The following is a 16,864-nucleotide window of genomic DNA, read 5'->3' as shown; positions in this document are numbered from 1 at the left end:
TGCCGATGTCAATCCCTTTTTTTGTGTGTCCTGATATCTCGCAGCTCACGGATATGAGTACCTAGAATTGAGATATCACGTGCTGCGCTCCGAGATCCCTTGAGGACGTCGTGGATTGTCCAGGTCCACGGGTGTCTGCTTCCTGCTTGCTATGAGCGTGCAGTGTGTGCAGTACGGGGAGATTAGGAGTCTTGGATGCCTGGTGACTGTACGAACTGGACCTCTAAAACAGATCAAATGCGCTCTCCTGTTTCAGGATTTCGGAGTTAGCCATTAACTTACATGAAATGCTACCGCGCCCGAACACAGGTCGCAGGCATAGATCTTTTTTGATAGTCTGCTAGATTGCCCGTTATTTACCCCTGTTTTCATGCTTTCTCCTCTCATGGAGCTATCATTGTGTGAATCACGCGTATATCCGCACTTCAATGAGCCCAAGTCCAATATCTTCATGTACGAAGTGCGAATCTGAACGCGCAAGTCTGCAGAAAATCAGAGCCTGAATTTGTAGCTTCGGAACCTGCTGCTCCTTTTGTCAAAGTGGTGGATCTAAGATCTTGAAAGAGCACCACCGTCCAGGCATATCGCGCTCTTTCTGCCGAATACTTGTGTACTGAGTGAGTACCTTGTCAATAGCCAATCGCACATGAATGCGCGAAACTGCCCGCCACGAGCCTCTGTGAGATGTTTCCCACGTTGTTATCTTGACATGTATATGATGCCTGGGGCGACTATATTTGCGACATGTGATATGCGTGATAACTATCACAAGATGTTTGGGGGAAGAAGAATGCTGTGTTGCCATGTATCTTTCTTCCGTGTCCCATCCGTTTATTACGATACGTCGTCCGAATAACAGCACTCGGGTAGATGCAAAAAACTTGTGAATTACGATTTTCCTTTTTTCTTTCTCTATATTCTAACAAAACTCCAGTGGATCCTTTTTGTTGTCCTACGCATAAGAAATGTTTATTTATGCATCAAAATATCTATAATCACATGTACTCCGTATGCACGAAACCAAACCCTCTTGGTCATGCATAGCTCGTATCTAAAAATATACTCGACAGATGTTAAAGAGTACACGTAGTAAAAGCGGACATAGATTAAATTGAACCCAGATATATAGGCCATATTTCCACAAAAACATGCATCGGTACATACATGTAGACACATTCGTTCAAACTCACATCTATTTTTATGCATCTCTCGTTCGATATATATATATACATACATATAAGATAACACTAGGATGCTGGAACCACGCACCCTGCGCAAGTCTGGGATGATTAGAAAGAAGAGAGAAAGCCGTGTACAAAGAAAATCAGAAGACATATAGACATACAAATATTAAGAAGAGATTTCGTCGAATTAGTTTTGAAAGCCTCAGAGACACACTGCACAACGAATCAATGATCTACCTATATATATATAGTGGATATAGCTTATATTGCCATCGAATAATCAAACAATTGACATCTTAGCAATCCCATCCGACCGCCAGGCATTTACTTTTCTGTGTACGAATACACAAAGTTCCAGAAAAAATAAAATAGAACCAGGAAATAGGAGTGAGTATCCCATCCCGATCACCAACCACCAACTCATCTTCTATCTACTCAGTCAAGGACTTAAATAAATCTTAAATTTCCCATATTTAATTGAGGGGGAAGGGGGGTGGGGGGGGGGGGTGGTTTCCCCCCCTCTTTTCCTAACATAGCCATTTCCCATCTTGCGAAGCTGGCGATCCGTAATCTATTATGCTGAGATAAAAAGGTAAAAAAAACAAAAGAACTCAAGGGGGCCTATGATCCAGTTCCATGGAGTACAACAAGGGGTGAAAAAAGGAGAGCTAGAAACAGAAGGCAGAAAGGAAAAAAGTAAAAAATAAAAAAAATAGAATCCAGGTACCATATGCTCAAATCCATATGCCCATCAATCACAAATTGTAAAAGTATAACCATATAAATCAAAAAAGAGAATCAAACGCCTCGCCCCGCAAAGGGTAACTAAATAGCCAGACAGCGAAGAGCATGCCCAACTCGCAGCAATATTCAAATAGGCATTCATCATTCATCATCACTCATCAGTATCATCACAAAAATAATTAGAATGATAGCCACAAGCTGGCAGCTAACTGATAACCCCCTCCCTTTTTTCCTTTTTGGTTGGACAGTTCAGGTGGCTAAGTACCTTATCCTACCTGCCAGGAAACAAAACAGATGTGACACGATGATGTTTCTTATTTTTCCCAGAGTCTCTGGAACTGACAGTCATGATTTGATGTAGTTGGAACCATGTTGTTGTGGCGACGGCGGAAGAAGGGTTATAAGGATAACCGAAGGGAATATTAAACCCAACTGAAGGGGGCAAAATAACAGAGAATCGCCCAAAATAGTAACACCCGTTAAATTGGGGTCAGGTATAGAGCAGAAGCAAAAGCAGAGCCAGGACGAGAATTCAATATACAAAAAACAGGATCTCTATCCCAAGAAGGGTGTAGTTGGAGAGAATACATGAATAAGAGGGCCCAAAAAAATCGAAAAACTATAAAAATAGTAAGGATAACTAAAGAGTTAGTTAAATCAAACCAAAACAAAGTAAACGGGCCGAGCAGGGATGGAGTCAACTCTCCAAGGCAAAAATAATTTGATAAAAAACTTATTGCGCTCAGAGAATATTGCCCACCCTGCTTGCCATTTCCAGTCATGTTTTCCCCGACAAAATGCCATCCCAGCTCTTAAAAGTCCCATGTCCAATACATGCTATATATCCTGTTTGTGCCCCAAAGTGCCATACATAGAGGATTAAATAGATAACGCCGTTGGCAGACAAGATACGCTTCTTCCAGAAGTCGTACAACAAAAGGGAAAAACGACAAAAACTGTTTTAGCATAAAACAAAGCCCCGTTGTTTCAGGAGGTAGGAGGGTGGCGATAAATAAGTGTGGCGACGATAACAAAGGGAATAAAACATGAAATATCACAAGGTAGATTTAATAAAGGTGTAATGAAACGCACTTATGATCCAGATGGAGAAGTAAGGGGTGTGGAGAAACGTTGGATGATTCGAAGGCCAAGCGATGGTGATCCTATAAATAGCGAAATGAGCATCCGTGCGTAACGATCAGGGCTGGAGAGTAACGAAATTCCGCGCTGATAGCCAGTCCTAAAAGGCCCCGCAATACTACAGCCACACATCGCCTTCTTCCCCTCTTACCCACTTCCTCCACACCGCATCATACGCATCTTCCAGATCATTCACCCATCGTTTGGTATCGAAGAGTTTACTTTCCCATCGATTCAGGAAAAGCATTTTTCTCAATTCAACCAGTCTCCCCCTAGCACGACCATGGCCACCCAGTTCATATCTCAGATCCAGGCCAAGACTTATAGCACGTTTTTCATACTCCTCATCTGAAGATGCAATGAGCTCATGAGCAGCTTGGCGACCAGCTTCAGTCTGCGGGAGGGCGCTGGTGAGGATGCTGGAAGCCATGCGGGAGCACATTTTATATTTATATCTGGGGAGGGTGAGAAGTGGGGTACCACTCCAGAGGACGTCGGCCGCAGTTGTGTGGGCGTTGCATTCAGGGGTATCAAGGAACAAATCACAAATGCGAGCACGAGAAATATGTGCATGTTTGGGAGCGACATCGGTGAAAACGATGCGGGAGGCCGTGGCCTCGCCGGCCCAGGCAACAGCTGTCTGTTTGAGATTGTGTTCTCCAAGTTCTGGAAACCGAAGAAGCCAGAGAATTGCGTTCGGGATGTGGGCAAGAATACGTAGCCAGGTACGAAACGTGGTTGGCTCGATCTAAAGCGATTCGAAAATTGTTAGTTTCATTTGAGAAATTGGTCCAAAGGGATAAGCATTTTTTGAATAGCGGGAAGTTTTCATACCTTATAAAGTTGATTAAAGTTACCAAGGATTATGGCATCATCACGGAGATCGGGGAACATCTCTTTGCGCATTTTCCACCTGTTACTTTGCTCCTCTTCCCAGGTCAACCGCCTGTCCTGCGAATCTGGAGCACTCTGGCGATGGTCACAGCAGAAAAATGTATGACGGGTAAAAACGATCCTCTCTCCATAGATCCAATCTTCGAGGTCTTCGCCATGATCCTCCTCTACCAACCGATCTTCGACCCGAGTAATGCGTTTCCTTGGAGCGAGGGTTTCAGGAGGAATTGAAATCTGGTCCGCAAGGATATAGTCGCACCATTCAGCGCCTAGTGTACCCGCGAATCCCATAAATGACATGTGTATTGGTGCCGGCCTGGCGGCGAAAACCTCATTCCTTGCTCCACGGGTATAACCATTTAGGTTTATCAAAATGTGTATCTCGTCATTGACGATTTGTTCCACTAGTCGATCCACAGGCCAGCTGCTGACATCACGGAAAACAGGGGCTTCACGTTCTATCTGTTTTCGATGCACGGAGTTGTCACTGGCTGTTGTTGCATAGCAAAACGCCTTGACTCGAGAAGGGTTATGGAGGCCGAAAACAGACTGCATCAAGTGCGCAAGCGGATGATTGTTGAAATCTGATGAAACATACCCGACGTTTAAATGGGGGTTAGGTGGTGGGGGAGGGCGGAACACCGTTCCAGGCAGCCAAGGAGATCGAAGTGTCGAGCACGATATTCGCAGACCATTGCGTTGCGAAATGTGACGGATTTGCCTTGCTGAAAGGGGGCATGTAAAAGTGTGGAACGGTAAAACGGTCGGGGCGTTGGGAGCGGCTAAACTAGCTGGGAGTTGCGGCCGGGAGTATTTCGAGGGGGGATACTCTTTGCCATGAACGTATCGATCCTGATACCAACGCCAACCGATCCACTTTATCGCTCGTTCGACGAGTCTCACAATTCTCGAGCCTTCCCATTTCTTTCCCGCCCAGTTTCTCAGAAGAGCGTTCAAAGAAGCATTGTAATGGCTCAAAACCGAGTCTTTGCCAACGAGAGCTAAACTAAGCCCGAACTGGTCCCGCGGCATGGAAGCTAGCACACCACTTCCCCATGTTTCCCCATCCTTGAGCTGCTTATCCACGATTTCAACAACACGTTTAATCCAGCCGGAATCAACTCCCATTTCCTTCGCATCCCGAAGCATCCCCTTGTCATCGACATGCCATCGGTCGCGGGCACCATTGCCAGTTGCTATCCCACCTCTGCCACTCCAATTGCAAACCGAGTTCAATGCGTTTGCAAGACCACAAACTGCCTCTGCAAACTCAGGATTAGCAGCAACGGCCCTTTTATAGTAACCAATCGCATCGTTAATCCGCCCTGAATCTTTAACAGCATTGGCTAAATTGGCCAACGCAATGTCGAATTTACTGTCGCATTGCACGGCCTGTTCATACATTTTGATTGCGGCTGGGAGTTGTCCAATGTCCTTCAAAAGACTGCCAAGGTTCGTATAGAGATGAGCATGTTTCGAGTCAAGGTTCAGCCCGTAGTTATAATAAGCCAGGGCAAGAGCAATTCCGCTCCCTGGAACAACTCCAGGGATATCCGGCAGCTGGTTTTCGCCAGATGCATGGGACGGATTAGGTGGTCCAATCTGCTGGATGCTCGCGAGCAAAATTCCGACGTTGTTGGCCGTGGATGGGCTGGGCTGGAGTGATAGAGAAAGGTAATAAAGAGCAAGAATATCACGGACTCCCGTAGAGGTTTTTGAGCCTCCAAGACTTGAACTGGAAGACATTCCATCTTGATAGATTTTGGCCAAAGAGAGCAACGAGTTGCTGGTAGTAGAAATAGCTGCCTTTTTGGCAATCCCGTCGGGGATGTGCTGGAATCCAGGGAGGTTCCCTTGGGGAGGGAAAACGAGTGTCGCTGTTTGCAGTGCCTTATCAGGGTAAAGAAGCAGTGCGTTGGTAGAGTCGCGCCGCTGCGAGGGTGCGGGGAAATTATGACGATTGTCCTCCTCAAAAGCCGACAGTATCAGGCTGATAAGACTTCGAATTCCACGCCGCCGTCTCCCTGCTCCGATGAGAATGGCATCTTCGAAGGCGGACGCTGCCCCGCTATTATCACCCAAGGCATAGAGCATATTACCCTTTGCGTGTATTAGAGCAAGTATTCTTCCATTATCGCAGCCAGGTATAGCATATCCGCTTGATCCAAAACCGGGGGCCGCATTTTTGTTTGTACCAGCACCGAAGCTAGGAGGACTATCAGGTTCCGCTTCATAATCAAATGCTGCTTTGTCGATGGACTCTGTAGTTGAAACGCTCGACTCTCTGCTCTCCGTTTCACTGTCTGTTTCGCTGATAAGACCGTCCATCTTGAAGCATTCTCCATTCGCCGTGACCCGCAGAGCTGTTTCAACGTATTCAATGATATTAACTGCTTCTTTACCCCGTTGACTACTGCAGAGGAGACCAATGAGGTGTTCTACAGCTTCGAAATAACTTGGACGCAGCTTGACAGCCCGTAGCCAATGGTTGAGCGCCTCCTCACGACGATCAAGAGCGAAAAGTGTCGCCGCAAGATTTGATATCGCCTCAACGTGCCTATCAAAAAGAGAAATGTTAGGACAACAAACGCAAAATGGGCTGTTCGACTATCACAGCAGCAATAATAAGGGGGTGAGACGTACGAAGCATCCTTATTAAGTATTCGAGTATACCACCTAAGGGCTTTATCATAATCCCCAAGGCCGTAAGCGAGACATCCACCAACAAGCATTCCATCAATCCATTCCCATCCACTTTCGAGGCAAAGGCTAGAGAGGATTTCCAGGGCAGACGCAGCATTCTCCATCACCGAAGCCTCACTGTACACATTAGCACCGGAAGAGCGACATATCGGCCGAAGGTTATCAAATCCATTAGCATCCGCTAACCGGTGATTCGAATGCTGACCGAAATTAACGCGTTTGTCGTGGTAGTTCCGCATGAGATTGTTCCCGGGCACCGTAGAATTGCGCAAAGGAAATTGTTTGCCATCCATCTGATTTTGTGTCATCAAGTCCAGTGGCCGAGAATGGGTTCGAAGGAACTGTTGATTTGGAAAAGTAGCATCCGCATTACCAGACTGTGAGCTGAAGTCAGAAGCCGGTTGTCTTGGGGGTTTGGGGTATATATTCGGTTTGGAACGGCCATTATTGTCTTGGATCCCTAGAGCGGCATTTTTCCTTCTAGTATGGTGAAGTGAAGTAAGTAGGTCAACATATACACTATGTGCCCAGGAGAGAATCTTTTCTTTAAACTCAGTATTCCTTGGTCTTGAGCTAACGTCCGCCGTTGACCGTTGAAACGCATTCTGTTGCGGTAGAGCTTGCCAGTTGAAGTTATCTAATTGGGGTTGCCTTTGCTGCAGCGTATCGTGTCGTGCATTTTGCGCCGATCTAGTGTGGTAAGGAGCGTTATTTTGCTCCCAAAACGTATCTAGTTGGTTTTGTTGCGAATGGCGAGGAAACGACTCCTGGACGACTGGGTCCGAATTATACAACTGATGCAGATTTTGTTGGGTTGGTTGGGCTGGTAAGGGGTTCCAGGAAAATCCTAGAGTAATTAGGTCCGTGGAAGGGAGGGACTGTCTATTAAAGGGTTGTTGCAGGGACGCAAAAGCTGCGGAGTTATCTTGAACAGGGCCAAATGCGGGTGTCGATTGGTATCGTGCATCGCGAGACGCAGCAGGTCGATACGGGATGTAGGCACCATCAGGCCAATAGGGTCCATAAGGACCAGCCCCCCCGGAGGCGGTTGGGCCAAGATTAGACTGCAACGAAGAAGCCAATACCGTCGGGATGGGAGGGCCATTTTGCATATAGTACCTCTGTGACGGAAGCAGCGATGCTGTTTGATTTAGCATTGAATCGATGCCAGGCGGACAGTGCAAGGACCGAATCCAACTTGTGCCATTGGTGTTTTGGGACATACCACTCGGAAGGCCGGTGGATCTGGTTCCCTCGTACTTGTAGGTTGGCGGGAAATTCTGAAATTGGGACGCCGGAGGCGGTTCGAGGCTTTTGTATTGCCATGACTCAGTTGGAAGAGCGGAGTGTGGTGATATAGGCTGGCCATTATCCAATGATGAAACCAAAATATGCTTTAACGCTGGACGCTGAATAGATAGATCACCAAGTGTGCCGTCGTATCCAGCCGCCAGCGTTCCGTTGGGCGTTTTCCGCCTCAGCGTGTTCTCTACAGTGTTTCCATTTTGAACCAAAGACGCGGTCGTCAAATCTTGACCATTTGGTCGCTGGATGGGTCGCTGGTATTGGACCCGCTGACGTAGCATCACCGAATGCTGCTGCTGGTCTGGGTATCCATACTGCTGACCCTGGCGGAAAGCCGATCGCAAGGAGTTGCCGGCCAGATCATAGAGAGGATCTAATGGGTCGAAAGGCGGCTGATGGTCCAGATGGTGATGTAGGAAGTGGTGTGACTGCTGTGCCACAGACGGTAACATGGCTCTTGTCTGTGGAAGAAGGGGGAACACTCTCTCGAAGGGTAGAGGAAAAGGAAGAAACGATCGACAAGAGCAACGGACAACAGGGAGCCTGCCCAACTCTTTATCGACAAAACCGTTCTTTTGATCGTTTCAGACACCGCATCATGCCATGGCTAGTCAAACTCAGTAGTGTTAGAAAGGGCACTAAACGCCAATCAAAATAGTCCACATCAATCCATGAAGTTCATTCCCTTACAAAGCACAACGAACGACGGGTAGCTTCCACGGTAGCGGCTGGTTCCAAAATATTGTCCAAAAAGTTTTCGGCTATAGTTGTGTGATGAGGCTGTCTATTGGAATAGATATATTGATTGATTGCCCGGCCTGCTGCGTAGTGCAAAACACGCCAAACCAGCAGCGAGCGACTGAAGGACTATAGTCTCGGATCCGGCGAACCGTAAAACCCACTTCAACTGGTATACGAGCAAGCCGGAAGCGCTGGTTGGGGTCTGGAGTAAATTTTCGACAGATGTCTGGATAATTCGAATTCGGAGCGATGTTCGGAGGATATGTAAGAGCGGAAGTGGACGCAGAGAAGAGTTGTAGTTTAAGTGTAGGAATCCAGGTTACAGGCGTCCTGGAGAAAACAGATAATACCCAGCGAGGCGGAAGAAATTATATTTCTAGGGCCCTTTGGAGATAGACGTCAGATGTGGTTGATGGAAGATGAGAAGCAAATAGAGTAAATAGTGAGTGACGAAGGGCGCGGTCAGAAGAAAAAAAAAGCAAGCTGGAGACGCCAAGGGTGACCAGAGATCATGCAGGCGCACTTTTGGATCGCTGCCTATCAACTCCCCGGTGGGTGTGCTAAAGGGTCAAAGTCATCCACACTCACCTCGAAAAACTACAGAGACATATATATAGAGCGAGGGCGGTGGAGGAGAGAGAGGGACGGAGAGTCTGGTTAAACGCGATATTGGGAAATATGAAGGCTCCCAACGAGGCTAAAGCCGAAGGATCTACGAGGGTGAAACGCAATAATAGCGGTATTCAACGGAGAGACGAGGTCGATGCTAGGTGGAAAACGGATCAACTGGAAATCTAACGGGCAAAGGGCAATCAATAGAAGGGATCGAGGGTGGCTATGGCAGCCGGTGTTAAGAGGAGAAAGATGCGGTGGGGAATGCAGAAGTTGAGGAATAGTGACCGCAGATAGAGTCAGAGAGAGTCAGAGTTAGAGAACCACAGTCGGAGAGACGGATAGAGAGAGGGAAACAGGAGCAGAGAGAACGTGATGATTGACAACGTGGTGGAGAGGATCTTTTGCTGGATGTTGTTGCATGTCTTGGGTGGGTGTGTAGTGGATGTGCGCTGGAGTGGATTGCGGTGGGTTGGGATCCACCGGGGTTTGACAAGAGGCTTGCTTAGCCTGGGTTAGCTCGCGCCTGAACTTTGAAACCAAGCCCCGTCCGACCACCCATATGATTGTCCAACCCACCCAGTGGGCCAGTGGCAACACACCCACAACGCCGCTGGCTATAAGGCCTTGGTCATCTGGAGCCGCCAACAGCCAACTGAAGACCCCTTCACCTGCTCTGCTCTGGCTTTTCTGGTGGACAAACCAAGGTACGCACAACTTGCAGGTCAACACCCGTCGTTTTCCAACCTGCAGACTTGCAGCCAACCAACCCAACGGATGGCCTTTTTGGGGGGGGGGGGGTGCGCTGCCCGCTTATTGGGCTGTAGCCATTGGGCGACAACGGAGGGGGGTCAGCCTTCTGCACAAGGGGTGGGACAGGGAGGCGGCCGCCTCGGCAGGGTTTAGCGGGCTAGTCAAAAGCCCTTGAGCGCTAGGCTGGGGACTGTTACTGGCGGCCCTTTTAGGGCTTGGTTATGGGGCTCCCTGGCTGCGGAGACCCGGTCCCCTTCGAGCCTGCTGGAGCCCAAGCGTCGATTGTTGGCTTGGCCAGCCCCATCGAATGACAACACCGCTCGAGAAAAGCAGTAACTAATAAAAAATATAGATAAAAAAAAAAAAAAAAAAAAAAAAGCAACGTTCTCTACGGAAAACTCAAAACAGACATCTAGGAGATCGCGACATCGCTAACGTTTACCTGCTTGAGACTTGATGAAAGGGGTTTCAAGTTCGAAAATGTTTTGAGCCCTACGTTGTGCCCAATAATGCAATGCACGTATCTGTTTCGAGAGAGGCTGAGCCTGCTGCCCTTCCATGTCATGAATCATCGGAATGAAGTTGTTGACTCGTTGGCCAGCCCAATCCCATTTCAACAGCGAAGAGTCCCCAGGCAACTGATAACCTCTGAGAAACTCGATGAGAACAGGGCAGTTGATTTATCAGGTTTGTTCTACGCAGTAGGTGTTGACCGACGGGCCGCTGGGCAAAACCGTTATTATTGATGAAGAAATTTAAAAATTAAAACGACCAACGGCTCACCAAAATATCTTAGCAAGTGTCTGCGGTCAAGTCTACCATTTACGACTAGATCGGAATAACCCAACCCGTGCATGTTTCGATGTTATGCAGTGGAAGATTCCATGACACTTGTATGGGCTCTCTCTCAGCCATTGTAAAAGTCCATACATCCTCACGGGATTCTAGCCAACTTCCCTAACCAAAACCTAAGATCGATGGGCCCGCGAAGTTGGTACACTCCCGTTTCCCAGGGACGGACGTCGCCCTGGATATGCTGCAGAGGAATGAATCATATATCATATCCAGCTCAACGACTTCCTTCCTGCTATCAGCATCCTCCTCCTTCCCCCAGGGAAAACTGTTGGAATTTTTTGAGTAAAATCCAATGCGGGCGACGGCTCCACAGAGCCTCCCAGAACAAACATGATGCTGATGCCATGACTTCTTCCCCACATAGCTCCCCGAGGATTCGAGAAATCTCGACATTAGACGGATTTTGCAACCACTGCGCTCACGAAATACTTGGCGCACATAGAATCCTATTATTGCTTAGTTGCCAAGTACACCGCGGATTTTAATAACCATCATGTAATTATTAAATCACACTATCTGAAGGACTTGTAAAATAAAATCTCGGTGTATTATAGAGACAGCATGAATATATTTTAATTCAATGCAAATCTTGGCTGTTGAACCATGAGTTGTAGAAGCAGTGCAAGTTAGGTAGTAGTAACTAGTAGTAGTAACCGTGCCAAGCGCAACTTACTACCATTAGTGAGTGCAAACCAGTGTAACTGTAATATCACTGCAACTGTAATTATCATCATTCTTCATCTTCAAGTATTCATTAATCACCGCCATTATATCTAAATCATCTAAATTCACTGAAGCTCAGCTTCAAAACACCATTGACACATTAAAAGTAGATTAAAAACTAAAAATTGCAAAGATGATATGAGAATTTAAAGTTTCATATACAATCTTGATAAAACAAATTAAAGAAAACAAATTAAAAACTATAAGAGCTTCAATCAATTGAACATTGAATAACACTTAGAAGAAAGCTCTTAAGAGATGAATAATACAGTTAAATACTAACATTTATTCTCTTTTTATTAAGTATATCAAAGCTGCTGTGAATTATATAATGATTTTTCATCAGTCTGATTCTGACATCTCTTATTGAACTATGAGTAAGATATAAGTATATAAGTTTATAAATTATCTGTTAGACTATAATAAAGTAAAAGAGAAATTCATAAATTTAAAATAGATATTTAATGAAAATATAAAGTTTACTATTAACTAATTTAATTGCTATAATTCTGATAGCTGAATAATTAATACTGTAAGAGGCCTACACTAAATAGATCAGTATAATATTGATAGATCTTATATAATAAAGAGAAAAACATTAGAGAAGAAAAGAAAGAGAAAGTGTGAGAATCAGCAATTGAAGTGAATATTTATATATGTATGTGATGACATACACAGTAATGCTTCAGAGTGAAAGAATATACACATATTTATAGCAGCTGAGAATCAGCAATCAGAATATACATGTTTGTGATGACTGAGAATCAGTGATTAGAAATGAGACAGTAGAAATCTATGAAGTGTACAGAATAGTCTATATAATTGATTAAGTGCAGTCTGTTATATTAGTTCTCTTCTTTCAGAAGCAGTTCTCATCAGTCAAGAGCTGCTGTTTCAGATGATACAGAACTCAGAGTTCAGATTAGTTGATTATAACTGACTCATTTTATAAGATATTATCAACTATAATCACATGATCTCTCATTGAGAATATTTTCAATCTCTCACTCAAGCTTATTATCTTCTTCTATAATCTCTGACAGCTGTCAGTTGAAAGTTAGTTGAGAAGAGAACAGATCAGTGACAGTACAGTGAAGTAAGCTTATATAAAAGATATTATAAATCTCTGATAATGTGTTAAGACAGTAGTTATAACTATCTAGAACTTCTATCACTTTATACTTAATATAATAATAATCTAGTATATAAGATGAATATATGATTTGTATATTCTTAAAATTCAATTATATTAGATCTTCTATCTTATATTATTTGATAAGATCTCAGTGAACATTGATTTAATTCTCTTAATCTTATTTCACAGTTGCTATAAAGACCTCTGCTTAATTATAAGTATTTCAGAGCTTCATTACTATATTATCAGTGATCTGAATCAGACTGTGAAGATTCAGTGTGAACTGTATAATCTCTAGAAGATTCAACATCTTCATGTGATAACTATATATAAATAAGAATAAGCTTATATCTGTTGAAATAATATCTTGTTCATTGATAGTGATCTCTATATATAGAAGCAGATCATATTAATTATCTTATAAGTAATTACAGAACTTATAAAGATAGTTCTTTACAGTCTGAATTATCTATTCTAATATATCATCAGTCTCAGAGTGATAAATAGTTAACAAATAGTATATAATCTTGAGAACTTGACAGATTCTTATTCAGAGAGTACTCATAAATTAACAACTCTAATCTGATACTATTGATCTCAGTAACTTATATATCTGATAGAATAAACTCTGTAAGAAGACTTCAGTAACTTATTCAGTATTTATCTTATTATAAGATTTTAATATTATATCTTTACTTAGTTAGTTAATAATGATCAGAATATTTCTACAACTCTTACTCTTAGATAGATTAATAGTAAAGTCAATTACTATATCTTATCAGATTCTATCAGAAATATTAAGTAATTTCAGTAGATCTTTTCTACAGTTCTTTCATAAGATAATAGAAGAACAGTAGTTATAGTTTCAGATAAAGTATCTGATACTGTTTAATATCTCAGATTAATAGAACTCTTGAAAGATTATTCTATACAGTTGTTCACAGTCTGAATAATCAGTTCTATACAAATTATACATCTCTTGTATTATTCAGATGTGTAAGAGTTCAGAGTAAGAGACTCAGTGTTATTTATGAAATTATAGAGTATTATTATCATTGATTGAATATTTTGAGATGTCAGTTCTTATACATAATTCTGAGAAAAATCAGAATGCTTCTTGTTATACTACTTTAGTAAGTGTTTGAAGAAGTTCATCAGTTTAAGCTGCTGTATATCATAGCTTATCTAATATAGGTTTAAGAGAAGTTGAGATATTAGTGACAGTTCTAATCAGAGAAGTATGTATAGTGCTGTAAGCTGTTTCATCTTGATCAACTAGTATCTTCAGATTCAAGAGCTGATACTCTCAGTTCATTCAGTGAGTATCTGTTACATCAGATGACATATCTTGCTCTTATCATGAGAAAGCATCTGTCATTGAGTTCTGACTGTCAGAACAGTAGTGTATTGTAAAATGAAAGTAACTTAAGAACTCAGACCATTATATCTATTATTCAGTGAGTTTATGAGTAGTTGTGAAGTATTTGAGATTCTTATAATCTGTTATTGTAGTACAGAATAACTTTTCTAAGACCTTTTTGATATCAGCCAGACTGGCAAAATAGATTGACACATGATTCTGCTGTTAATGAACTTGTCAGTGACTCTGTCAGTGATTTTGATGATGACTTCTTTTTCAGAGTATTTCATAAGTGTTGGCAGAGATCTGTGTAAGGTTCATAGTCTTGTGAATATCATCTTCATGAATTCTATTATCATTAGAGAATATCAAGCTTCTGTTTCAAGTATTTAGTAAGATATCTTGTTCAGATAGCTAGATAAGTTCTAATATAAAATTATAATCAAGATTATCAACTTCATATGCATAGACATCTTCATATTAATATTCTCTCATATCTATGTTTAGTTTCATCATGTAATGAGTACAAACATCTTTCAGATTATCAAATTCTGTGAGAAGTGAAGATTTTGATAAAGAGATATACTGAAGATTATAACATCTTATAACTGAAGATTTTATCATTACATAGTGACATAGATCACTGTCTATCATAGCTTTTATATTATACATATTATCAATCACAGTAGATATAAGAATTGTATTCATTGTCATTTTCTCTTCAAATTATTATCATTCAATCTCTTCAAGCTTCTGTTTGTGAATTTGAACAGAAGCTAATCTTTTCTCTGTTCACTGAGACATTCTTATAGTTATCTTCTGAATCTTTCTTCACTGCAATATGGTTGATGCGGACAGACACTGATTCATTCTTCAAGCAAGAAGACATGTAGATTGATTAACAGTTGAAAGTAATATATTCTGATCAGTTACAGTTAATATATACTTTATATTAATATTGATCAGTGACTTCTTTGAGAGTGATCTCAGAGACTCAGAAGCCTGTTTGAACAGTGAAAACTCTTGCTTATGTATAGATATTTGAATCTATTCAGTTTATAATATCTGCATCATTGCTATTCTTCAGCACAGATGTATAAGTCACTGAGATGTAATATCTTCTATTACTGTTCTGTATACTCTTGAGCTTGATAAGACAGTCATTCAATATTCAGAGCTGTATGCAGAAGTCTTTATAAGTCTGATCTTTATCTACACTTATAAGAGTCTGTAAGAGTTTGAAAGTTAATATCTTCTTGAGTATGCTAATCTTCATTCACTTCTTTCAAAATTGATCACCTGCTTCTAGAATCCTGATGTTAAAGTCAGAGATAAATATTATAAGAGAAGTGTTTCTCTATTAAACACTCTGTAATCAATCTAATACTTTCTATTGTATGACAGTGTCTTAGAACAGAATATCAAGATATTTCATAATATTATCAGATATTCATAACACTGATTCACATGCTTTTATTCATGAATAAAACTTCTGTTTCATATGATTCTTCAATTATTCATTAATATATCAATCTTGATTAATTAATAAATTGATGACATCTTCATCTATACTTAGTTTCACAAGCATTTTCCTTCTTTATGATGAGTAGAGAGTGAGATTGAAAGTATTAAAATATGTAGAAGCATCTAAGCATTCTTTCAGTGCTTTTCTATTTAATTCTATAGATGTTGAAATTGCATGAGTTAATTATTAAATCTCTTTGTATTAAAGTTATTAAGTTGCATGCATATCAGCTATTTATTACTGTTGTAATTTCAACATTGCTCAGAGTCACTGTGATATCACTTCTATGTTTGTATTCAAGAGTTCTCTTATATTGTCATTAGATATGTTATTCATTGAGTGTATAATATCTGTGAAATCTTGAAGAAGTGTAATTGTATTCTCATACATCTGAGTATCAGAACTCTCAGGTCTTTCACTGACATTCTCTTGTAAAATCTTACTCTCTTTGTAAGATCTTGTTACAGAGTCAGAGTGACTGATAAGCAAGCTTCTATCTGAGAACTCAGTATTCACTTAACTGTTTAACTGTTTCTCTATTTCTTATGTATTGTTACATGTTTGAATATCTCTTGATAAGTAATCATTTCTAATAAGAAGATAATGCATAAATAATTATTTCTAATAAGAAGATGATGAACATTTTTCTAATATAAGAGGTCTACACTGAATAGATTAATATAATATTGATAGGTCTTATATAACAAAGAGAAAAATATTAGAGAAGGAAAGAAAGAGAAAGTGTGAGAATCAGTGATCAAAGTGAATATTTATATGTGTATGTAATGATGTATGTGATGGTGCTTTGAGATGAAAGAATATACACATGTTCATAGCAGTCAAGAATCAGTGATCAGAATATACACATTCATAGCAGCTGAGAATCAGTGATCAGGAATGAGTAGACTGGCCGCCAGAATTATGAATTTCACATTTGATCTCATTTGATCTGATCTCATACATTTCTTAGCGTGAATCTCGCTGGGACTGACTATCAAAAAAACATGTAAAGTGACTATATATCAGATCTTAAAATGAAATCATGACTTGAAAAAAATGAGAAAGTGATTTCATTTGATCTCATTTAGTCTCATTCTTAGCATAAAGTTACTATTTTTAGACATTTTAAGGTTTTTTTTAGACTATTTTCAATTTTATTAAAAAGTAAACACTTTTTGGATAACACTCAA

The 16,864-nt window shown here is 41.4% G+C and overlaps 2 protein-coding genes across 3 annotated transcripts; one reads left to right on the top strand and one right to left on the bottom strand.

Moving 5' to 3' along the window:
* Nucleotides 1–1,136: 1,136 nt before the first annotated feature.
* On the bottom strand, nt 1,137–10,136 carry BDBG_04445. Of its 2 annotated transcripts, XM_031721665.1 has the most exons (5): nt 9,300–10,136; nt 8,661–9,095; nt 6,606–8,577; nt 3,903–6,519; nt 1,137–3,816 (listed from the first exon to the last, which is right to left on the bottom strand). In XM_031721665.1, the coding sequence occupies exons 3-5, from the start codon at nt 8,420–8,422 to the stop codon at nt 3,187–3,189; spliced, it is 5,064 nt and encodes a 1,687-aa protein (XP_031578499.1). In that variant the 5' UTR covers nt 8,423–8,577; nt 8,661–9,095; nt 9,300–10,136; the 3' UTR covers nt 1,137–3,186. The 2 variants fall into 2 exon arrangements, with proteins under 2 accessions (XP_031578499.1, XP_031578500.1); XM_031721666.1 differs by having other exon boundaries at nt 1,372–3,816; nt 6,606–9,095; nt 9,300–10,015.
* On the top strand, nt 10,093–11,532 carry BDBG_17125 (uncharacterized protein). The gene has a single exon (XM_031724910.1). The coding sequence runs from the start codon at nt 11,054–11,056 to the stop codon at nt 11,414–11,416; it is 363 nt and encodes a 120-aa protein (XP_031578498.1). The 5' UTR covers nt 10,093–11,053; the 3' UTR covers nt 11,417–11,532.
* The last annotated feature ends 5,332 nt before the right edge of the window (nt 11,533–16,864 follow it).

The sequence above is a fragment of the Blastomyces gilchristii genome, assembly GCF_000003855.2.
Source record: "Blastomyces gilchristii SLH14081 genomic scaffold supercont1.9, whole genome shotgun sequence".
Lineage (NCBI taxonomy): Eukaryota > Fungi > Ascomycota > Eurotiomycetes > Onygenales > Ajellomycetaceae > Blastomyces > Blastomyces gilchristii.
This window is presented reverse-complemented; position numbering and strand designations above follow the sequence as displayed.

Bases quoted from the DNA above. Each gene is read 5' to 3' on its own strand.
- BDBG_04445 (XM_031721665.1), bottom strand. From the start codon at position 8,422: ATGTTACCGTCTGTGGCACAGCAGTCACACCACTTCCTACATCACCAT. The intron at 6,520-6,605 runs GTACGTCTCACC...TCTTTTTGATAG, and splicing joins ATACTTAATAAGGATGCTTC to GCACGTTGAGGCGATATCAA. The intron at 3,817-3,902 runs GTATGAAAACTT...GAATCGCTTTAG, and splicing joins ACTTTAATCAACTTTATAAG to ATCGAGCCAACCACGTTTCG.
- BDBG_17125 (XM_031724910.1), top strand. From the start codon at position 11,054: ATGGGCCCGCGAAGTTGGTACACTCCCGTTTCCCAGGGACGGACGTCG.